Genomic DNA, 25,122 nt, shown 5'->3' on the forward strand with positions numbered 1-25,122 from the left:
ATAGCTGTTCTCGAACATAAACATACATACAATAGACATTCACTCATATATACTGAGCAAAAATATAAATGCAACATGTAAAGTGTTGGTCCACAAAACGTATTTCTCTCAAATATCTGTCTGTAATATAGCCCTTTTGTGGGGAAAACTCATTCTGATTGGCTAGGCCTGACTCCACAGGGGGTAGGCCTATACCCTGCCAGGCCCACCCATGGCAGCACCCCTGCCCAGTCATGTGAAATCCATAGATTAGGGCCTAATGAATTTATTTCTATTGACTGATTTTCTTATATGAGTAAAATCTTTGAAATTGTTGCATGTTGCTTTTATATTTTGGTTCAGTGCATATCTAGATCTATATATTTACAAGCAATTCCCAATCTTCTCTCTTACTTAAACTCACTCCAATGCCATTTTGAATACGCCCCTTTTGACTAATAATGAAGAAAAAAAACATAGTCAAGATTTATTATTTTTTCTTCTTTTAATATTATTGAATTTTTTAGGTTGATCATTGTATTATACAGACCAATTAGCCACACAAGTACGGTTGATTGTATGTTGATATTCTTTAACTTCTTTTAGGTTAATTATTGGTATTATTCTTCCTTTTTTTGGGGGCTAATGCTAAAAAAGTTACACAAGAACTAACACACTATTGTCTTAACCTTTGAGCTAACTGGGACGGTAAAAACTAACACTTCACGCAGTAAAACAAAATTGTCCAAAGTAAAGGTGGATAAAAGCATATAATTGAAGGTAAATCAAGAATAAACACAAAAGAAATGGACAAGTGTACATTCACACAACCCTAGCCCACTCTCAACTCAAACAATAAGTTCCGCCCCCTTTTCCTGGTAAAGGGGGCTTCATCCGTTTTCATTTTTTTTGGTAGAGGCTCCCTTGCAAGACTGGGAGGAGCCTTATCATTCCTTCTGTTCTTCAGTCTTCATCACCCTTCTCCTCATTATCAATATAACATTCCTGTTATTGTCTAGAAATATCACCACCACCACCATCATCAAAATACACCTAATCAAACCGACTTAACCTCGGATTCTTCAATATCATCAACCATCCAACCCGCTCTACTATAACAAAGTAACAAAGTGATGTATGGGGAGATCCAAAGAGAATGGGAAAGAAACAAGCAAACCCCAAATAGGTTTGTAAAGCTCAAAGTGATCAAAATGCGACCTACGCCATTATGAATGATTGCACGCAACTACAGAAACCAAAAAGACACACTCTCTCTCACACACACACATACAGCTCTCCAAGTGTGTTCTGTTTTAATCGGGGCCTTTAACAGTGTGTTCATTGATCCAGATCAGGGCAGTGTTGAGCTCCACAAGGATGTGCTGTTAAGAACAAATTCCTATTTACAATGTTTGCCTAGGAACAGTGTGTTAACTGCCTTGCTCAGGGTTAGAAAGACAGATTTATAACTTGTCAGCTCAGGGATTCAATCTAGCAACCTTTCGTTTACAGGCCCAACGCTCTAACCGCTAGGCTACCTGCCACCCCAAATTCGTACACACAGGGAACACTTCCTATAGTATAACTGCTGGATGGCAGGTAACCTAGTGATTACGAGCGTTGGGCCAGAAACGGAAAGGTTACTGGTTCAAACCCTGTAGCGGGCTAGTTGAAAATCTGTTATTGTGCCCTTAAACAAGGCACTTAACCCTAATTTATCTGGATAAGAGCATCTGCTAAATGACTAAAATGTCAAATCCGTGTGGACAGTCAGGCTTCTAGGTTTAGGGTGTAGTAGTTGGCTATTCCCTGTTGGCAGTGAAGGGGCTGGTTCATTGTTAGATCATAAGAAGGTCCAATGGGACATGGGGTGGACTCTCCTTTCCTCACCTCTCCTCTTAAATTGTGCTTAGAAGGTATGAGAGCTTTCAAATACACACACACACTTGCACATAAACACAGTCAGAAACAAACACACACACACACAAGCTAAAAATGGCCTTGTTCACGTACACTATCCAGTACCTTCCACTGCATGACAGAATTACAGATAGCATTCATTCCCGCTCACATCTTCTGGAACAAAAAGCACCCCCATAGCTCCAAATTCAGACATGCTATTGGTTCTCGGCTGTCAATCTGACACACAGACATGCGATTGGTGCTTTCAGCTGTCAGTCATGATCAGTGCATCACTCTAGGGCTATGCAATGCCTACATCTAGCGATCACAAAACATGTATAGTATGCTTGTCCAAGAAGGTATTAGCTAGCTTATCCCTTTGATAAAGACTCAAGTATGTTAGTAGTGTATGTATGCAGGTAAATGTATGTCATCATAAACCCCATAGCACAGTGACCCCCGAAGATGTTATTTTTTACAGGGGCAGCCATAGTAGTACAGCGCCCCTGAAGCAAATTAGGGGTTAAGTGCCTTCCTCAAGGGCACATCAACAGATTTTTCACCTTGTTGATGGTCAAGTCTGGAACTGCCATCAGCATTGGACGCACTGATTTAATGGCATAGTTCACTCACTCATATAATGTCACTCTTCATCAGCCATCCCCATCTTCATTATCATCCTCTGTTATTCCTCATCAGCTACATCACAAACACACACGTACCAACAAACTCATCTTCACATATAAAAGAAAAAGGAAACATATATTTTCACATGAGCTGAAATCAGATACACTTTTAAACAGGGCCAATGGAAGAAAGTATCTACCTGGCAACAGAGAGGAGGAAGTAGATTCTCACTGGCCATTGCTATGGTTAAGGATCAAGTGACCAATGAGAAACTTCAACCCTTCACTGAGGCAGGTTACAAAAAGAAAAAATGAAAAAGACCAAACATGTTTTATTAAAAGAGTTGACAGACACACATTTTCATTTGAAGTATTTCTGCTATAGTCTTTTTTCCCTTGTATTTCATGCTTTAAAAATAAAGATAATTTTTTAAATAATATTACTATGACATTATTGTCATTGTCATTATTAATAGTGTTAATATCATCATAATCTTTCTCATTATCATAATTATTTCTACTGGTGAACACTAAGGTGAGATCACTACAGGCCACTTCCACTCTAGGTTAATAGGCTCTATTGGCTAACAGATGTTCTGATAGAGGGGGAGAGAGGACTGCCGACACCCCTAAAACACACGTTCCTTGCTACCCTTTTCCTTATATTCCCTCCCTTGTTCCTAAAAACTTCCTTTCTTCCATTCCCGTTTTTCGTTTATCCATTCCCTTTACCCTTCGCTGTCTGGGTGAAGAGATTAATAGATGACAGTGTTTAAGTAACTGTCTTTCATTCTCCCTCTGTCCCTCTACCTCTCCTTTACATCCATGTTCCCATAAAACCTTCTCTCTCTCAGCTGGTCCTCTGCCCTCTACCCATCCCTCGCTCTCTCTCCATTCCATCCTCCATCCCCCTCTCTCTCTCTCTCACACACACCCATTCTCTGTCTCTGTCTCTCTCTCTTCAGCAGGACACCTCCATGGTATGGGAGGGGCTGGGGGGCATCTGGCCACCCTGAGAGCTCTGAGACAGGGTACGAGAACGCTCGCGCTCCCCCTCCATGGAGTAAGAGGAAGACAGTGAGGTGGTGCGCGAACGAGACAGACGGGTCATGACGGATGATGCCACTGTGGGAGAGGGAGCAAGAGGGAGGGTGGAAAAGAGCGAGAGAAGGAGGATAATTAGATTGATACAGAGAGACAGTAGCACAAAGGTCACAGTAGGTCGTCATAGCCACATATTACAAACTAAGGCAAACTTACTGTAGCCCATCCCCTGAATGAAGTACTTGAAAGCCTCGGTCAATTTGCTGGGCTTTAAGTAAAACACAGAAGGTACATTCGATTTTATCCATAAAATACGTAATATAAAATCTATATTTGTACTATGACATGGACATGCAGGAATTACAATAGTTACTGGATGGTTAGTTGTATTCATCATGATAAGTGCTGTATCTCTGTATTAGCACCAAAACACATGTTAAATTCACAGCTTGTATGAACTAAAAATATATGTATTTTAACAACTTGGCATGTTTAATGTGTCTTACCTGGGTAAGCTGGGGAAGACCGCCAGCATCTGCCATCTGAAGAAGAAGATGACAATTTTGTGTTTAGTAGCAACTGAATGTCTGAGGGAAATGGCTTGTGTGTGTGGTTTGTTTTGATGACTGAGGGGGTGATGAAGAAAGCTTGAGTACCTTGAGGAATGAGGTTGTTGTTGGGTCCAGTTTGCTGTTGCACTCCACCTGGTGGACATGGGGGGAAAAACTTGGAATTAATCCACATCACCACATTCACTTCACCTGGGTGTGTTCGGTGCCTACGTGGTAGGCCTACATTAAGATATAAAGCCGAAAACGTACAGCAGCCTCCTCATACGGTGCCTGATCCCCGACCACCAGCATCACAGGACACCTGAGAAAGAAAAGAGAGAGAGATGGACAGAGAGAGACAAAGACAAAGATTGAGAGAGACAGCGAGACTCTTAGGTATATTCAATGGAAAGAGTGAGAGACCTATTGTGTACTATTGTCACAGCTGATGTAAGTGGTCTGATGGTGAAATGCTTACTTGAAGTTGCTGGTACGGTCAAGGATCAGATCCCTACGGCTGGAAAAGAGGAAAGGAAAGGTTACACGATTGTAGGTTTGTTAGTGTGTATGTGCGCACGCGTGCATGTGCGCCTGTGTGTACCTGTTGTAGCCCCTCCAGAAAAGCTCGATGTTGGTGAGGTTGGGGGCTTTAGAGATGCGATCTCTGTGTGACTTCACCAGGTCTGCGTTAGCTGACATCTCCTCCTACAAACCAAGACAGAAATGATACAATAACAGTGTGAGTTTTATAAGATAGTTAAATAAACCCACATCGGGTTCCAGTCTACGATAACACACACATCATTTGATACCACGCACACACACACAAACACACACACACACACACACACACACCTGACTGAAGAGATGACTCAAGATCTGCTCTGTGAGAGAGGATGTCAGGGTAGTGATCTGGAAACAGAAAGAAAGAAAGAGAGAGGGATTGAGAAATAAAGGGAGACAGAGAGAGAGAGAGATAGATAGAGAAATAGCGAGAGAGAGAGGTATAGTTAGGACAAATCAATAACAGCTTAGTCAATATCACATATACAGTAAAACCACCATGAATACAATTCCACTATCTATTTTCCTCATCTACATGTTACTTTATGAAATTGCCAACATAATCAAAATATCCCATTGTCTGAGACAGTAATGACTGTTTATTAACTGCTAGATCAAGAGTAATGGATACACGTACTGGTAACTGAGTATCTACTTGAATTGTAATGTAGATGTCAACACAACAACACAGAAGAGTAATGGTGATATTGAATAGGATATGGGATTGATATTGTCAAATTGATGGAAATGCTGCTAGTACTCATGAATATAGTCCAAAATCCTCTGGGCTTCGGAGTGATGATAATAATAATAATAATATTTCATACTAATGTTGCCAGTATTATACAGATGTAGGATCTTAATTTAATCACTCTTTTTTTTTTGCTGAGAATTTTCCTGCACGGCAGGAAATGCAAACTTGTAGTAAATGTGTTTTCAAAAGGCTAAAGTTCGTCATTTCCAGTTTGACATTTCCTGTTGCGGCATGATTCTTTTCCTGCTATAGCAAAGTGGCTCAAATTAAGATCCTACATCTGTGAGCATATTGAAGAGACAGTAACCTTCTGGGCAGCCCAGTCCATCCACCCTCTAGCCTGAGGGTCAATGTTGACGAGAACGAGACCTTCAACTGAGTCTGGGTGGGCCATCTGAGAGGACGGAGGAGAGAGAAGGAAAGAGAGAGAGAAAAAAATTGGTCAATTGTATGTTGAGACTGTTGAATTGTAGAAATTGAAAAAAGAAGCGAGCATTGGTATACACTGTGGAGAGAACCATATAGCAAATATATGCTAACCCACGCTAGTCCAATGCACAGACTGCTAAGAGACTGCCTAACAGAAGCTAACAGAATGGTATACTGTGATTCTTTCCCAGGGCAGCTGTATAAACCGATACAGGGGGCAGTAACATAACAAGGAGAAATCAGACACTCACTGTGAACCTGGAGAGAATGTACGCCCCAGCTCCCACTCCAACTCCGATGACAGAACGGAAACTAGAACAGTGAGAGAGAACAAACTTAGTGACAGATGTTCTATTAGTGCCAATATGTCTGTGTTTCAATGTTGTGGACTCCGGTCGATGTTTTTGAAACTACGTTATAAAACACTATTTTGCTTTATAGTGGACATGCTGGTAAAACAAGCGAGTATTATGTAATGACGGTGACATAAGTCTGACTCACTTGAAATATGTCAGGACTGCAGGGATCATCTCTGCAATTTGCTCCATGGACGGATACTGGTATCTAAAAAACCATGAGCGGGAACACATGTTTGTTATGAACACTTAAATACAAACACGCACACACACACTAGGCTTGGGCGGTGTACTGTACATACCGGGGTATCTTGAAATAGTGGCGGTATGATTTTCAAATACCGCCAACAAAAATATACGAAATAAATTGAGCCAGTCACATGGGATGTTTGCTCACATGGAGCAAACGGAAGTTTCATGTTAAACTTGGAATTCAATACGAATGTTTGCCAGCGAAACGTCTTATAAGTTAACTAGCTATCTAAGATGTGCCAAATACATTTTCTCCAGCTCAGGGCTCCAGCTATGCATTTGGTTTGCTAACTTGCTAGCTATAGGTGGCTAGCTTGCAAGATCAAGCTTAATGGTAACAGCAGAGACAATCAATCCCCTCCTGGATCAAGTGTGAGTAGCCTTTTGAGACGGCTGTAGAACATTATGAGCTGGGATGTCTGTCCTTGCATTTAGTTGATATTTGCTTGCGCTTGTTAGCATTAAGCTAGTGTCCGCTATGGGAATTCCCTAGTACTTTCTTAGCATTTGTTAGCAGTATGGTAAAGGAATGGTATTAAGTTATGAAAATCTGTATACAGTCCAACCCTAACACACACAAACGCACACACATGATATGCATACCCCATAGGATAGGTGGCGGCCCCCTCCTCTTGGCCAGGAGCATCAATGTGGACCAGAGTGAAGTTTTTCACTATCTCCTGCATCTCCTCAAATTCAAACAGAGGAGAGAAGCAGCTTTTACCTGTGAGAGAGGGAGAGAGAGAGAGAGAGAAAGAGCGAGAGAGACAGATAGGAGAGAAAGGGAGCGAAAATGGGAGAGAGAGAGAGAGAGAGAGAGAAAGCAAGAGTGAGAAAGAGAAAGTGAGAGAATTACAAGCATAAATGAAAAGCATAAATGAGGAAAGGGCAGGCGCTGAGCTGAAGGGGAAACTCAAAATGAAAGGGGGGAAGTTGCTGGAGGGGATGAGCGGGGAAAGGTATACAAAAAAAAAGAGAGATGAAAGAGAAAGACAGAGAGAGATAAATATTAAGACGTAGAAAGATAGAGAGAGAGAGAGAGACTCACTGTCCAGGCCCACATCGTGGAAGGTGAGGATGGCGGGACGGCGTGTGTTAGAGGTTCCATGGAGAGTCACGTGGAGGAGACCATGAGGTGTCTCAATACTGTGTTCCTGGAGGATGACAGAGAGAGAGAGAGTTACATACACGTGGACATATGAACATTCAGGCACTTATACACGCATACACGTATGTAACACGTACGCACACAAATATATGTTGAGAAAACATACTTTCACGTGACACGAGACACATGCACACACATACTGTACGTACAGTAACAGGAAACTAAACAACCTTACCTGGCCCTGGTCCAACAGTATTCGAGCTGCAGCCTCAGCATCCTAGCAAGATGGATAGAAACCATGAAGCAGCCAAAACAAGACACATTTCCGGCCACACAAGACCATAGTGAAATACATGTGGAACCTCTCTGGGAAGCTAATTGTGCAGCTGTTCATTGGCAAAGACATTTCACAGAATCAACCCAGAATCAACCCACTAACATGAGTCCTGAGCCCGTATTCACAAAGACTCAGTGGGAGTGCTGATTTAGGATCAGTTACTATATTCATTATGATTATATGGACAGGTGGGGCCTGATCCTAGATCAGCACTCCTACTCCGAGCTATTTTCTGAATATGCCTTTGAGTCTGCAGTTCCCCTAACTGTCCACCGCCTGCAGTTGGCAGCAGTGAGAGTACATATCTCAACCATACTCTCCAGCTCTGCAGTATATAACAACATCAGGGAGAGAGGAGCCTCATCTCTCACACCCTCAGGGTGACATCAACCGAGCGCTCATATCTGAGCCAGCCTAGCAACTACATACATACATGTACACACACAAAATACAGTATATGCATGTATGTGGCATGTGGAGATGTGTGACAGCATGTACGAGGTGTGACAGCATGTATGTATGATGAGGCAGGATGAGGAGTTATGTATGTAATGTGTGTACACTCACTGACCTTTGCAGGATCGGGCTGACCTGGAAGTAAAGGCTTCTCCTCCGTAATGGCGATCTCCTGCATCTCAGTCGTCATGGTGTCACTTGTTGACGTCCTAGAAAGATAAATGAATGTATACATGAAAATATATTCTAATATTATAGCATCTCTCTCTTTTTGTCTCACACACACACACACACACACACACACACACACACACACACACACACACACACATGAACATAGACACACATGAACACACACACACACACGAACATAGACACACATGAACACACACACACATGAACATAGACACACATGAACATAGACACACATGAACTAGACACGCACGCTCACTCACGCACACAGTGCACATCCAAACACCTATTTGATCGTCTATCCTCATGGGGACCTAAAATGGATTTCCATTCAAAATCCTATTTTCCCTCAACCCTAACCCAAACCTTAAACCTAACACTAACCCTTTACCCTAATTGCAACCCTTACCCTAATCGCTAAACTTAAAATAGCCTTTGTCGTCATGGACTTTAGGTCAACACAAGCATAGAAGAACCCCCCACACACACACACACACACAGCCTAAATATATTGTTCTATGGGACTCTAGAAGTGAATTAATAATTAGTTCAAATTAAAATAATTAAGGGATAGAGAGATAAAGTGGTAGAGACAGACAGGCAGGCAGGCAGACAGACAGACTAGGGGCAACGTGAGCACCTATTACCATCTAGTAGACTCGTGGCTTGCTAGGGAGTTGTTGATGAAGACAGAGGATGGGCCTAAACAGCACGTTTCATAATTTTTAAGGTCTTAACCTTATCCCAAAACGTAACCCTTACCATAACCAAGTTAACCAAACCCTTACCTACTTTCGCTTCACCTACAGACGTTTACATTTGACCTGAACATTGGATGGGGGACCTTGTTTAGAAACCAATAGCCTGACTCCTCCCTGTGTGCGGGTGTGTGTTGACTGTTCATAGCTAGAGCTGTGTGTGTGTGTGTGTATATGTGTTTGTGTGTATATGTATATGTGTTTGTGTGGCCCCTAGGGTGCCTGTGATTAGTCATCAGAGAGCGTCACCCCGACACACAGTCTGCACACATCTGTCGTTCTCTCGTCCCCTCTGTCCTTTCTCTATTTCTCTCCTGCTCTCTCCCCCCTGTATATTTCTCTCTTAACAGCGACTTGGTCTTATCAGGCTCATTGGAGTGCTGTGGTCTTGGCAAGGAGTTTGGTGCCACAATTTGGAAAAAATGACTTCATTACTTATCAGTAACACACAGACAATGACACACAGTCACACACACACACACACACTAGAAATACACCTTCCACAATAATTGAATACTCCTAAATCTCAGATATAAGCATCCCAGATATAAGAATCAATATTTCAGGTTGACAATACCACATAATCAACTTGTGCCATATACTTTTTATTTTCATTGGGTCGTGTCAAATCGGCCATGTCCGAAATTGTAACTTGTGGCTAACTAGTGGAGAATCCCTCCCCTAGAATTATCTAGCCTATTCTGTCAGGCTGTGGACATTTAGAAACAGGATCACTCAGAAGCAGAGAAAAAGAAGAATAAGAAACTCATCCATCATATCAGAATGAACCAGCCAGTTATATATTTTTTTAAATTTCATTTCGTCTTGCAATATTGACTGTAACATACTGTCAGTGTTGTACTCTGTTATTGTGAGATAGTGGTGAAAACTAAACTATAACCTGTTTTCCCTTCGTAATAGTATTAGCATAGCTAATGTAATGTAGATGCACATTATTATGAAAACCTGAAATTAGCATGTTAGCAAGCGACTGGATGTCAAAGGCCACATTACAGCAAACTCATTACATGGAAGGACTCCAATGGGTTATACACAATACAAACCATAATGATAAATAACAATGTGAAAGTTGGAAAGTTTTCAGACCCCTTGACTTTTTCCACATTTTGTTTCGTTACATCCTTTCCCCCTCATCAATCTATTGTGTATACCCCATGATGACAAAGCAAAAAAACTGGTTTAGAAATATTTGCAAATATTTAAAAGATGACACATTTACATAAATGTTCAGACCCTTTGCTCAGTACTATGTTTAAGCACATTTGGCAGTGATTAGAGCATCAGGTCTTCTTGGGTATGACGTTACAAGTTTGGCACACCTGTATTTGGGAAGTTTCTCCCATTCTTCTCTGCAAATCCTCTCAAGCTCTGTCAGGTTGGATGGGGAGCGTTGCTGCACAGCTATTTTCAGGTCTCTCCAGAGATGTTCGATCAGGTTCAAGTCCGGGCTCTGGCTGGGCCACTCAAGGACATTCAAAGACTTGTCCTGAAGCCACTCCTGTATTGTCTTGGTTGTGTGCTTAGGGTTGTTGTCCTGTTGGAAGGTGAACCTTCGCCCCCAGCCTGAGGTCCTGAGCGCTCTGGAGCAGGTTTTTATTTTATCAAGGATCTCTCTGCTCTGTTCATCTTTGCCTTGATTCTGACTAGTCTCTTAGTCCCTGCTCCTGAAAAACATGTTTTTTGATCTGACATGCACTGTCAACTGTGGGACCTTATATAAACAGGTGTGTGCCTTTCTAAACCATGTCAAATCAATTGAATTTACCACAGGTGGCCTCCAATCAAGTTGTAGAAACATTTCAAGGATGATCAATGGAAACAGGATGCACCTATAGCTCAATTTCTTGTCTCATAGTAAAATGTCTGAATATTTATGTAAATAAGGTATTTCAGTATTTTATTGAAAAACATTTGCAAAAATGTCAAAAAACTTTTTGCACTTTGTCATTATGGAGTATTGTGTGTAGATTGCTGAGTTTTTTTTTTTTTTTAATCAATTTTAGAATAAGGCTGTAACGTAACACATTTTGGAAAAAGTCAAAGGGTATTAATTCCTTCCGAAGGCACTATATATCAGCTCTCTGCAAATGATCAGCAACAATGTGTTATCTACTGCTAGGGATTGTTAGTGAGGTATCGACTGGACAGAGAAAATAATTCACTTAACACCAATATTTCACACATACTGTACTTCCCTCCATTACACATCATCTCCATGTCGACTCAGTCCCTGCTATAGAACTTGAATCCTCCCTAAGTCCGTCCCTACCTCCCTCCCTCTATACATCCATCTCCCTATCCTTCCCTCTCAAACAAACTCTCTTCCTTTCTCTCTCCCTCTCTCAAACACACACACTCTCTCTACCTCTCTCCCCCTTTTTCCGTCTATCTCTCTCTTTCTCTCTTTCAGTGAGTCAGTGCGTTTTAGAGCATGTAATAACTGTTAAACTGCTCAGGGAATATGTCACTACAGAGAGGGGAGATTGAGAGAGAGGGAGAGAGAGGGGAGGGCTAAGAGACTGTTGCCAGCTGAAAAACAACACACACACAGTCTCTCTCCCTCCTCTATCTCCCTTTCCTTCTCCCTCTTCTCCCTCTCCTTCTCATAATACGCTCTTGGTATTATGGATGTTTTTCAACCGCTGCTTAGCTTCTGTTATCATTTCCTGAAGCGATGGGCAGGCTGACACGCTAATCAGCTTTTAAGCACCAGAAATTAACTCTCACTGGATAATTGTGTATACACAAGCTTTTCATACACTGTTCGGTGGAGTAGTCAGAATAGCTGCCATGTGTCATTCAATATGTTCGGTTGAAAATCATGAGGCTTAGGTAGGAGGCATGGTTGTGTTTAGGAGGGTGCAACATTCTAAACACTGTAGATACAATTTTGGTGTACGCTGTCAAGTTTCCATATCACCCTTGACTATGGCTGTTGCGGTGACCGTATTACCGCCAGTCATGAAGGCAGTCAAATTCCACGTGACCATTTAGTCACGGTAATTAGGCTTCTCCAAGCTTTGATGCTGCTGCTGGTCATTAGTAAACTTGCTAACTGTCTGGAACTCAGCACTCTATTGTCCCTCTAATCACTCTGACATCAATGCAAAAGTAATTGAAAATCTAATCAAACACTTCATGAGAGCCCATGAGCTCATGATGCGCAACATTTCTATAGGCTATGCAACTGCGCGAGAAAACAGAGTGATGGCCTCTACTAAAAAGAGGAAGGTCCTATCAGCTTTCTATAGGCTAGGCCTACTATATTTATTTCTCAACTTTCCTACTAATAAGCCCATTGCTTATCTTTACAACAGGAGTATAGCCTACCTGGCTTTTATGAAAATGAACTACGGGAAAAGTGTCCTACATTCACTATTTAAGTGCATAGATAACATATATTTTTTCCCCTGCCCGTTTCGAGACAGGTGCATTAAAATGGTCCATTCTAAATCAAAACAAATTTCACACATATACTATTTAGTATATGTAAAGACAAGATTAAATCAACAATAGTCTGATGGGTAACAACATTAGCCTATCACTTGTGAATTATATATTATCACTTGTGAATGATGCCCAGCGTAAGGCAAGAAAAAAATCATTTTTTGTGACTTTTTTGAATCATAGTAGCCTAACTGGCATAAGCATCGCGTGAGTTACAATTTTGGGGAAGATCAATTTCACCATAAAAATGCACCTTTATAATAAAAGCATTACATGCATAATCGCATTTGCAGTCACTTTTAAAAATGGTGTGTTTTCCCCCTAAGCCTACTGCACTTATGTGAAAAAAATAGCCAAATAGTTTATCACATTTTAAGCTAAATTCTGATCTGTTGCGTGAGCCTCATTGCTTAAAAAAGTGGTCGCATTAATTTGGGATCTATCGCATCCCACAACTGTCCTAGACTATGTTTGGAATATTTACTCCTCGCACCGAATAGGTAACTTTTTGTACTATGGGGGATAGTAGATTGACATAGATTAGTGCTTTTGCTGTTCGTTAGGCCTACTCATCTTGTTGGCTGATGAAATAAATGTGGACAGTTCTTACAATATCTTCAATATGCACCTCGGAATTGGATAAAGACGCATGCAGTGCATCCCCAAAGTGTCTGTCTTCACTTGTAGCCTGTGAGAATGATCCGATAACGTGATGGAGAGCCATGTGCGTGAGAGGTGCTTCGGAGCACACAGTACTCAGGGAGAAGTGAACAACGGCCACTGGACGCAAAAGGCATGGATATTTTTAGGGTGCATTACGGCCACACAAAGGGGATGGCCCTGGGAAATTCAAGGCATTATCAAGTGCTTGTCAAATTGTGAATGAGAGACTGATGAAGTGTGTACAGCCTGCAGAAAAAACAAACAGAGCTCATGCCTTTCAAGCAACTTTTTTCAAATCATCATTAGAGATGCATCATGCAGCCTTACAATGTATTACAAATAAAAACATATAGCCCTACGTTTGTATCACAACTAAAGTTACATTAATAACTCTAAATTAAGCATATAGGAGTACCTATTTCTTTGTTAACCACTCAACACAGAATAGATGCATGTGCACACTCCCTCATTTGGAGAAAATATACTTTCTATTTTATTCAAGCTTTGTTAAATTCTATTCTTCATACTATAAAATATTGTAAAATAATTCTAACCAAATCGTGTCTGCTAAATGAACTAGTGTAGCCACATCCATATAGCATAGTGATATCAAAACATAAAGACAACTCAGAGACTGCATTTTCTTCATATCATGTTTCTTTAGACCTGTCTAAAATAAATAATGGATTTATTGTGAAGGTGTAGGCTATATTACATGGATTTATTAGACTACCGTGTAGATGTTCCAAAGGTCTGTATCAGTGGCTTGTAGGCTATGTGTGGAAGACAGGAGATGCTAAATGTGTTCATGTTAATTAACGGTCAATTACCGTGAGATCGACAGTTATTTGCTTGACAATCACCGGCTGATGAAATTTTGATACCGCCACAGCTCTACCCCTGACACAGAATCATTACTGTTCTATATCATTTATTTATATCTCATCGTTCTGAAAATGCAACCCAGGTATGAGGTACAGTATCAGAGTAACTCATGGATTCACCATCAAATACACTGATATTACTCGATATTAACATAGTTCAGCGCTCTACTTCAAGTGAGCTTTGATTGCTAGCTTTGAACTGCTATCAATCGGTCTTGGATCACTTTACAAAAGGTCAACAATTTTCCTTCCTCCCTGCTGTGACTGATGGGATAGACGTATTGCACTACAGAGACTACCAAGTGTTACAGTATTGACACAGATATGGGCCTGTATTCATCATGTGCCTCATGAGTGCTGATCTAGGATCAGTTACTCTTTCTCTAAGACACTTGATATTTTTAATATATATATATATATATATATTTGTAGCTTTTTGTTTTTCATTAACACAAGCCCTGCTCTCTCTATTGGCTCTGTGAATAGAAGATGACCATGAGTGGATTTGATAACAAACACAGAAGCATAGCTAAAGGATTAGCAAGTTATCCGAGGAAACATCCTTCTGGCCGCTATCCTCTACACAGAGACGCATCTTAGTACACAGATGAAAAAAATCCTTCTCTGATGCAAGGCTAATACAGGTCAGTGCTTTTTACATCTGCTTTGTGCCTCTCTGGTCTCTGTTGGTTCTCTGTCCACCCTTCATTGATCAATCATTGACTGACTGACCAGAGCGTTTACTCCACTCCACTCTAGACACCTAGTCTATAGTCAGCAACATACACACTGCCAACTATAGGCCATAGTCAACAGAGCATCATGAAAACCTCTGGACTCTACAGACCCCTCAAGGACCTGAATTAGGGACACCTGCTCTAAAAACTTGCACTATCCTTACAGGGTTGTCTGCCTAAAGCGATAAAATAGAAGATACATCTTATTTCTATGAAAAAGCACTTACAGTAAGTGAATCCCTGTGGTAGAATATCAGTTGTGGAGTCGGACATGACTTTCTCCATATGTCTTATTTCTGGGTGGCTTCAGGATATTCAGGATCTATAGCTCACATCCTGCTGCTCACTGAGGTGTGTCCAGTGTTACTGTGTTCCTGTGCTGAGTGCTAACACTACTGTGTGTGTGTGTGTGTGGCCTACTCACCCTGCGGTGCCCCTCTGAGAGGCCAATCCGTCTCTAACACACCTGCAGTCAGACATGAGCTGAATAACTATCAGTTCACATTGATATATTTCTCCCTCTTTTTCTCAATAATATATCTCTTTCTTTTCTAGCTCTCTCGGTTTCGTCTCTCTACTTCTGTCTCTGTTTTGTCTCTGTCTGTATAGCTCTCTCTCTCTCTCTCTCTCTTTTTCCCTCTACTTCTATCTTTCTCTCTCCTCTCTTTACTAGCTTTGTCTGTTTTTCTTTGTTGTTTTCCATTCTGTCTCTCTCACCCTCTCTCTTCACCTTTCCCTGTCTCTTGTCAATCTCTTTCTATTACACTGCCCCTACTATTCACATCTCGCTCAATCTTTATTCCGTTTTTCTCTCATTCACTCCCTCTCTTTTCCTTTTCATCTCTCTCAGACTATCTCTCTCCATCCAACAACAAGCGTCCAGTAAAAAGGGAAACAGGGTAAACAACCATGTTGGCAGGAGCTCCCCTCTCTCATTTGGCCCCTCTCTCTCTATTGCCCAAGCGCCAGACAAAAACACACACACACAAAGTGGAGTCTAAATCTGGAATGTAGGCTGAAAGATTGAGATGATAAATATTAAACGATGTGTTGTGGTGGGCGTGTGTGCGTGCGTGTTTGTGTGTGTGTTCACGGGTATGCAACATGAGACGTGGCGAATGGCTAAGTATTCAGGGGTTAAGTAGCTTAAGTAGCTGTTATGTCATGTGTATGAAGTCCGTTCAGATGCTTCTAGATGCATTATGAAAGCTTTATGCAGAGACATTGTAAGTTATAACATGAGGTGCTGATGGGTTAAATTGCAAGAGTACCCTGGAGCCTAGCAGCATCATGCTCTAATACTCTTGTGGTACCACACCTGATCTGCACCATATTTATGCATACAGTCTTATGGAATAGGTTAGGTAGTTTAGGCAGCACTACTAGTTCCACACTTCATTCCCCCAGGGGGCAGCAGCAACTTGGTCCAAGTGCTGAGCCTGGTTGATAAGCACATCAGGTGCAGAGTTGGTTTGGTGGCCCTCATGGGTTGATTTTGTTTCGAATCTTTAGTTTGGGCTTGCCTGTTTGTAGTGTCCTTTTTTGTACATATTTATGTTTGGTCACCATCTGAACAAAGAATAACTTACTTAGACTGGTCAACCAAGAGGTCAAGAGAGACAGAGCTGGCCATGGATCAAGGTAAGTTTGCTGTCTCTCTGGGCACAGTCTGGGCACAGTACATTCAACACCTTTGGCGCATACTTTTGATTTCTCAAATACATGCACACATCCATTCAGGTTACAGACTCTGTAACGAGGCCTAGGACCCCTAGACAATGCGAGGGCAACAATATACGTAGGCTAGTTATTGGGTTCGTAACATACTGTATAGGAGCTCGTCCATCATAAATGTTAACAGATGTTAGCATTTGTGGTTGTAGATGGCTGTGAACTGGTGGGGTTCGGCAGTGTGGTTGTGCATTTGCTGAGAAAGTTTGTAGCACGAGTTTGTGTCGAGCAAGTATGCTAGGTGAGGTTTGCAGCAGTGCTAGTGTGAGTTTCAAGGTGCAAGTTAGCAAGATAGCTGATGGCTTTGGCCGACAGAAATGCTCGCACACGCTTTTTCAGTTCTGCCCACACATTTTCGATAGGATTGAAGTCATGGCTTTGTGATGGCCACTCCAATACCTTGACTTTGTTGTCCTTAAGCCATTCTGACACAACTTTGGAAGTATGCTTGGGGTCATTGTCCACTTGGAAGACCCATTTGCGACTAAGCTTTAACTGATGTCTTGAGATGTTGCTTCAATATATCCACATCATTTTCGTTCCTCATGAAGCCATCTATTTTGTGAAGTGCACCAGTCCCTCCTCCAGCAAAGCACCACCACAACATGATTCTGACACCCCCGTGCTTCATGGTTTGGATGGTGTTCTTCGGCTTGCAAACCTCACCCTTTTTCTTCCAAACAAACAATGGTCATTATGGCCAAATAGTTCTATTTTTGTTTTACCAGACCAGAGGAAATTTCTACAAAAAGTATGATCTTTGTCCCCATGTGCAGTTACAAACTGTAGTCTGTTTTTTTATGGCGGTTTTTGAGCAGTGGCTTCTTCCTTGCTGAGCAGCCTTTCAGGTTGTCGGTATAGGACTCATTTTACAGTGGCTATAGATACTTTTGCACCGGTTTCCTCCAGCATCTTCACAAGGTCCTTTGCTGTTGTTCTGGGATTGATTTGCACTTTTCACACCAAAGTACGTTCATCGCTAGGAGACAGAACGCGTGTCCTTCCTGAGCGGTATGACGGCTGCGTGGTCCCATGGTGTTTATACTTGCGTACTATTGTTTGTCCAGATGAACGTGGTACCTTCAGGCGTTTGGAAATTGCCTCCAAGGATGAACCAGACTTCTTTCCTGAGGTCTTGGCTGATTTATTTGGATTTTCCCATGATGTCAAGCAGAGGCACTGAGTTTGATGGTAGGCCTTGAAATACATCCACAGGTAGACCTCCAATTGACTCAAATGATGTCAATTAGCCTATCAGAAGCTCCTAAAGTCATGACATAATTTTCTGGAATTTTCCAAGCTGTTAAAAGGCACAGTCAACTTAGTGTATGTAAACTTCTGACCCACTGGAATTGTAATACAGTGAATTATAGGTGAAATAATCTGTCTATAATTTTTTTTTTTTTTAAATGACTTGTGTCATGCACAAAGTAGATGTCCTAACCGACATGCCAAAACTATAGTTTGTTAACAAGAAATTTGTGGAGAGGTTGAAAAACGAGTTTTAATGACTCCAACCTCAGTATATGTAAACTTCCGACTTCAACTGTAGATAGTGTGGTCTACAGCTTATCATAAGGTACTCTACCTCAGGCAAGCAATACCTTGAGACTTCTTTAATATTAGACATCGTGCACCAGCTGTTATTGACAAATAGACACACCCCCACCGCTCGTCTTACCAGACTTCTCTGTTCTGGCGGTGCATGGAAAATCCCGCCAGCTCTATATTATTCATGTCGCCGTTCAGCCACGACTCTGTGAAACATAAGATATTACAGTTTTTAATGTCCCGTTGGTAGGATAATCTTGATCGTAGGTCATCGATTTTATTTTCCAATGATTGCACGTTGGCCAATAGAATAGATGGCAGTGGACGTTTACTCACTCGCCTACGAATTCTCAGAAGGCAGCCCGCCCTCCGCCCCATTTTTCTCCATCTTTTCTTCATGCAAATTACGGGGATTTGGGCCTGTTCCTGGTAAAGCAGTATGTCCTTTGCGTCATACTCGGACTCGTTAAAGGAAAAAGCTTCTTCCAGTTCGAGGTAAGTAACCGCTGTTCTGATGTCCAGAAGTTAGCCACCCACTCCTGCGCTATTGTTGTTTGGGTGTCAGGTTTTGATTTAGCTGACACATTTCTAATTGAGCTATAAAAGGGAGGAGATTTTTCCCAGTCATGAGTTCAGGTTAGTGAGGATTCACTGGGAGACGCCCGGTCTGAGTTTTACGAGTGACACGGCTGTGTCTTGTGATGAGAATCAGGAACTTGAAGAAGTGAGTTTGGTGGAAAATCCAGATCAGGGTTGCCGGAGTGGTGTCACACTTTTCCCCCATCCCTAGCAAACACAGTTGATTTAACATATTCCATTCTAAACTGAAGATCATTATTACTTGATTATTGGAGTCAGGTGTGTTAGCTGGAGCTGAGGCAAAACTGTGACACCAATCAGGCCCCCGAGTTGCCCATCCCTGAGCCAGATCCAGCGATTTTTGTCATTTCCGGTTCTTGAAGAGCAGTTGACAGTTCCTGCAGTATGTTGACCTAGTGTGTCTCCTGTTAAGGTGGAGTGGAATGTGATAAGGATAACAGTTACCCTCCAGTGAGTGCTCAGGGCTGGAGGAAATGGCTTTGGGGAACATGTATTGTGTTCCTAGTGAGTTTGCTACAGTTGCGGTTGATGTTCACTTGTCTCAGGTGATGGTTGTTCCAAGTCTCACATCGCTGACTACATCAGATGGTGCTTGTCCTTAGGACGAGTGAATGGACTTGTTCTCTCAGTTTAAAACCAGAGGGATTACAGGCTATCCCTTGGTTTGATAAAGTTAGATACTTTTGGCAGGAAGAAATTACCTGAGCGCAGAGCAGAGAATTTGATGGTTTGGGGTTTTGACTGGTTTCCGGTTTTGAGAATGACCTTATCTCAGAGTAGAGGGTTTCTGTAGTCAGGTTGTGTAACTGCAGCTTTAGTGTTTATGTTGGACATATTGTCTCTTCAGGTAAGGAGGTTTTATGAAAATTAAGAAAAATAGATATATGACTGTGACGTTTATTATTTTATTTTCTTGTTGGGGGAGGTGTTATGGAATAGGTTAGGTAGTTTAGTGCACTTTGTTTATGCCCATTTAGCATCGTTCACGCTCTTAAGCATTAGACCCTCTTCAGATCTCTTAAAGAATTCACATGTGAACACGTGACTGCCGTTCATGTGCTAAAGCAGTAAGGTAGTGCTTAAAAAATAAAAGATTCAGATTAGTGCTAGTTAGTCTAGTGCTAAAGATTGTAGCCTACAATTAGGAAAAATGAAAAACACAAACACTAAAGTAAAAACACTATATAGACCTAGGCCTATATCATGAGATCCTTTGTGTGACTTTGGTTCAGGTCATGCTATGATATGATGTAAACAAAGGAATCTAGCCTGCGAGTATATTAATGTCCATGTAATGTCGATGGCCTTTTCATTGCAAAAGTCCTGATCTTTTCAAATGTTTGCTGTATTTTGTCCAGTCCAGGTGATGCTTGCACATCTCTGGGAGGAAGGACATCAGCGTTGAACTGCAGCTGAAACCTGATTACAATACACCCAAAGTACTGCTTGTTCACCACATTGTTCATCTCCTTGTACTGGTGGTGGAGAGCAGGTTCTTATTATGCTGAAATACAAAATCCAGAAACATAGTTTAAAACATGAATGAATTAATCTCCTCTAGTTCGTTATTGCTTGTTGACCGCTACAGAGCTCTGTACTAAAATACCCTGTACACACGCAACCTACTTCCAGCCAAACTTTTACAACACAGACACTAAGAACTAGCTAGATTTGTAAAACATGTAACTTTATAATTACCAGCTGGCTAAATTAGATTGTCAAATGTATTAATCTAGTTAGCCAGCTAGTTGAACATGCAAAAAAACTACCTTGCAATCTATCATCTATTGTAGATAGCTAGCTATTTAGCTATAATGTCATTATGGTTAGGTAGCTAGCCAACTTAGCATGTATCCCTATCACTTAACATGGGGATTGATTATCTTGCGAATTGATTATCATTCGCACCACAGTGGCTATTTACAGTACGCTAGCTAGTTAAACATGACAGGCTGACAAACATGATGAAGATCAGCATAGTTTAACGTTAGCACACCAGCAATCAACATTAACAGCAGAATACAATTGGCCAGCTCAGCTAGCTGGCTGGCTAGTATGTTACCTGTATGCAACTGGCTAGCTAACACTAGGTAGCAATGAAAATTACTTGTTGATACAGTTGAGCCAATAACATATGCACATAATAACATATGCACAAATTTAACTCTAGACTCTTACCCGTGTATGGATTGATGATTCACGGCAGACTGAAACATTTTCAAAATAATCCTTCCCACTCGGCTTCAACCAGACTGCTTTTGCCACAGAAGACAAGGCTGTGTCGATACCAGCAGCTGTATTCAGGCGAACGCTGTTATTGAAAGCTGTAGCTACACATTGCATGTTGTCCATGGTGAAAATACGAGTAAATCCAATAATCTATGGATCTTTCAAATACCCGCAGTAGCAGAGAGCAGGAAGTGTCATTTGACAGAGAAGCCTTGAGTGACAGAATGATCTGTCTTTCTCGCGAATCTCACAGCCCCCTCCTTATCTCAACCAATCATGGCTAGGCAAGATTCTGTATTTTTTTCTGTGGCTAAACAGCTTTGTGATTTCACATTTTATTTATATTTACAGTTTTGTTATTAAGGCACATGAAAGTTCATATGTTCAAAAAGCTTCTTCTGTGAAGTAGGAAAATACATTATACACCCAGTTTGAAGAATCATGGCACAAATAATAATCTGCTGGGATTGGCCGACCAAGGTTGTTGTGTTCCCATGTTGCTTCTCCATGGGAACATGCATATTAAACACCTAGGTGCATACAGTGCTGTAAAGTAAGTAAAAATAATTTAAAGTACTTCTTAAGTAGTTTTGGGGGGTATCTGTACTTTACATTACTATTTATATTTTTGACATTTTTTACTTTTACTCCACTACATTCCAAAAGAAAATAATGTACTTTTTAGCCCATACATTTTCCCTGACACCCAAAAGTATTATTTACATTTTGAATGCTTAGCAGACAAGGATCCAGTTCACAAACATCCCTGGCCATCTTCTGCCTTGTAATGTCTGGCTATCAGTAACCAAATAAATACAAATAAAATGGTGCTGTCTGGTTACCTTAATTTGGAATTGTTTATACTTCTTCTTTTACTTTTGATACACTACATGACCAAAAGTACATGCTCGTCGAACATCTCATTCCAAAATTAATATGGAATTGGTCCCCACTTTGCAGCTATAACAGCCTCCACTCTACTGGTAAGGCGTTCTACTACGTTGGAACATTGCTGCGGGGACTTGCTTCCATTCAGCCACAACAGCATTAGTGAGGCCGGGCACTGATGTTGGCCGATTAGGCCTGGCTCGCAGTCAATGTTCCAAATCATCCCAAAAGGTGTTCGATGGGGTTGAGGTTAGGGCTCCGTGCAGGCCAGTCAAGCTCTTTCACACCGATCGCAACAAACCATTTCTGTGTGGACCTTGCTTTGTGCACTGGGGCAATGTCATGCTGAAACAGGAAAGAGCCTTCTCCAAACTGTTGCCACAAAGTTGGAAGCACAGAATTGTCTAGAATGTTGTTGTATGCTGTAGCGTTCAGATTTCATTTAAATTGAACTGAGGGGCCTAGCCTGAACCACGAAAAACAGCCCCACACCATTATCCCTCCTCCACCAAACTTTACAGTTGGCACTATGCATTGGGGCAGGTAGCGTTATCCTGGCATCCACCAAACACAGATGAGTCCGTCGGAATGCCAGATGGTGAAGCGTGATTCATCACTCCAGAAAACGTGTTTGCACTGCTCCAATGGCGGCAAGCTTAACACCACTCCAGCCGGTGCTTGGCATTGCACATGGTAATCCTAGAAGTTTCCACTTCAAAATAACAGCACTTACAGTTGACCAGGGAAGCTCTAGCAGGGCAGAAATTTGACGAATTGACTTGTTTAGAAAGGTGACATCCAATAACAGTGCCACATTGAAAGTTACTGAGCTCTCAGTAAGGCCATTCGACTGCCAATGTTTGTCTATGGAGATTGCATGGCTGTGTGCTCGGTTGTATACACCTGTCAGCAACGGGTGTGGCTGAAATAGCCGAATCCTCAAATTTGAAAGGGTGTCTACATACTTTCGTATATATAGTGTACTTGAGTATATTTTAGCAATTATATTTACTTTTGATTCTTACAGTAAGTATATTTTAAACCAAATACTTTCAGACTTTTGCTGAAGTAGTATTTTACTGGGTGACTTTCACTTTTAATTGAGTCATTTTCTATTAAGGTATCTTTACTTTTACTCAAGTATGACAATTGATGGGCGCATACGCTGATTTCTCACATAAATGCACACATTCATTCAGAATGTGACAAAGCGAGTGCAACAACATCTGTAAGGTAGTTATTGGGTTCATAACAATAGCTATGTGCTCTGCTTAAAACAACACTGCACAAGGAAACTGAACATGATTACATGGAAGCACTGCAAGACGAGGCTCTGCACTGCATCAACATGTTGTTGTTTTGTGGTTGTTTTTGCTGTTGTAGCCATGATGTATAGTAGGAGTAGAAGATCTGGTGTCTTATTCATATTAGTCAAATGAGCAACTGATGTGCTGTTATTGTTCCCAATACTGTGTGTATGAATAAGCTTATCTCTGTGTGTGAATGTGTGTCAGTAAAACATCTGTTTGGTTTTGAACAAGTATGCCTAGGGCCCTATAACATTTTTTATATTTTTTGCCAGATTAAGTTTTACCCAAATTCCTTTTTCTCTGTTTTGTTTTTCCAGGTTTTGGTTTCCCCTGGTTTTTTCCCCCAGGTTTTTCACTCTCAGAATCACACTTTTTTAATAGAAAGACAACTCAATTGGATGTTCTAAGTCCAAAACAATTCTTGGAACCACACCAGGAGACCACTTTTGAGGTCTGGAATTTTTTTTATATATACACATTTTGGGGTTTAGTTAACCTTTAATTCCTGTGTACACCTAGCAAGGCTGTTGTTTAGTGGTGTTTTTTTTTGCAAACATGATGGTAAAAAAAAGCCTTTCCATCTAACAGAATACTTTTCATTAGCATCTTCGCTAATAGCTACACAAAGTGGTAGCCCTTAGCGCCCCGCACATACACAGAGAGTGGAAATTCTTGTTGGCTCTTCAGAAAGTTGCAGGAAATACAAATCACTGATGCATACTAATACATTTGCCCAAGTTTATCATAAGACATGAACAGATCATTCATTTTCAATACATTTAGTTGATTCCCTACTAAGTTCAACACATTTTTGAATATGATTCAACTCTGTTTTAATGTATGGATTCCGTGTGTCCGTCCACGTTTTCCTCAACGCAGATTTTATAGGGCCCTAGTATAACTTTGAGAAGAGGCTAACAGAGAGCGAAAAAGCAGAGAGACCGAGAGAAAGAAAGAAGGATAACATTTCTAAAGGAAAATAATGAGCAACTCTAGCCACCATGGAGATAACAAGAGGTGCCAAAGCTCTCCTAGCTGTTTTTCTTTCCTCTCCCCTCTCTCTCCCAACTTTTTCTCTCAACTCTTTACACTGTTTTTTCTCCTGTTTTTATCTGAGACCATAATGGTGCACCTGTTCATGAATATGACTCAGTAGTTCACAGTGATTAAAATCAGGGCTAACCACTGCACTACAATACTACACACTCAAACACTTGCGCGCGCGCGCACACACACACACACACACACACACACACACACACACACACACACACACACACACACACACACACACACACACACACACCCCTACGCCCAACGCACACACACAAATTTGACCTTCAAGCTAGGGGATATCGCTAGGCAAGAGCTGATCAAGATATGACCAGTAACTGTAGGAGGCCACCGTGGAGCAGCAAGATGTCTTGGCTGCATTCAGTTTTCAACGAGGAGGTCAGCAAAGTCAACATTAATCCAACGCCTACCTGCTGTGTGAATAGCAAACTTGAATCTAAAACAATAAAACAAGAGGAATCATACCTTAAACATCTCTACAAATCAAATGCACATCAGAGTTGTATAATGTTATTCGGTTATCAGTGACGAAGTCAAAGACACCAAGTCCAATACCAACCATGTACCTGTAGTGCAAACCACAACTTCAATCAGTTATCTACCAATCAACTGTAGCTTACATCAGACAGTGGCATCACAACAACATTTCAGAAATGCTCAACTGCAATGGGTTATCGGT

General features: G+C 41.3%; 1 protein-coding gene across 1 annotated transcript; it reads right to left on the reverse strand.

Moving 5' to 3' along the window:
* Positions 1 to 2,823: 2,823 nt before the first annotated feature.
* Positions 2,824 to 21,388, reverse strand: LOC115133370 (protein NDRG2). Its single transcript, XM_029666532.2, has 18 exons — positions 21,121 to 21,388; positions 18,679 to 20,446; positions 18,473 to 18,548; positions 8,474 to 8,567; positions 7,801 to 7,842; positions 7,506 to 7,611; positions 7,061 to 7,181; positions 6,351 to 6,413; positions 6,101 to 6,161; positions 5,728 to 5,814; positions 4,958 to 5,014; positions 4,704 to 4,807; positions 4,581 to 4,619; positions 4,373 to 4,424; positions 4,208 to 4,255; positions 4,058 to 4,093; positions 3,768 to 3,819; positions 2,824 to 3,632 (listed from the first exon to the last, which is right to left on the reverse strand). The coding sequence occupies exons 3-18, from the start codon at positions 18,526 to 18,528 to the stop codon at positions 3,469 to 3,471; spliced, it is 1,182 nt and encodes a 393-aa protein (XP_029522392.2). The 5' UTR covers positions 18,529 to 18,548; positions 18,679 to 20,446; positions 21,121 to 21,388; the 3' UTR covers positions 2,824 to 3,468.
* Between the last annotated feature and the right edge of the window lie 3,734 nt (positions 21,389 to 25,122).

Source organism: Oncorhynchus nerka, linkage group LG8 (genome assembly GCF_034236695.1).
Source record: "Oncorhynchus nerka isolate Pitt River linkage group LG8, Oner_Uvic_2.0, whole genome shotgun sequence".
Taxonomy (NCBI): domain Eukaryota; kingdom Metazoa; phylum Chordata; class Actinopteri; order Salmoniformes; family Salmonidae; genus Oncorhynchus; species Oncorhynchus nerka.

Bases quoted from the DNA above. Each gene is read 5' to 3' on its own strand.
- LOC115133370 (XM_029666532.2), bottom strand. From the start codon at position 18,528: ATGAATAATATAGAGCTGGCGGGATTTTCCATGCACCGCCAGAACAGA. The intron at 7,182-7,505 runs GTGAGTCTCTCT...CCTCTCTCACAG, and splicing joins CCACGATGTGGGCCTGGACA to GTAAAAGCTGCTTCTCTCCT. The intron at 4,620-4,703 runs GTACACACAGGC...CCTCTTTTCCAG, and splicing joins TTCTGGAGGGGCTACAACAG to CCGTAGGGATCTGATCCTTG.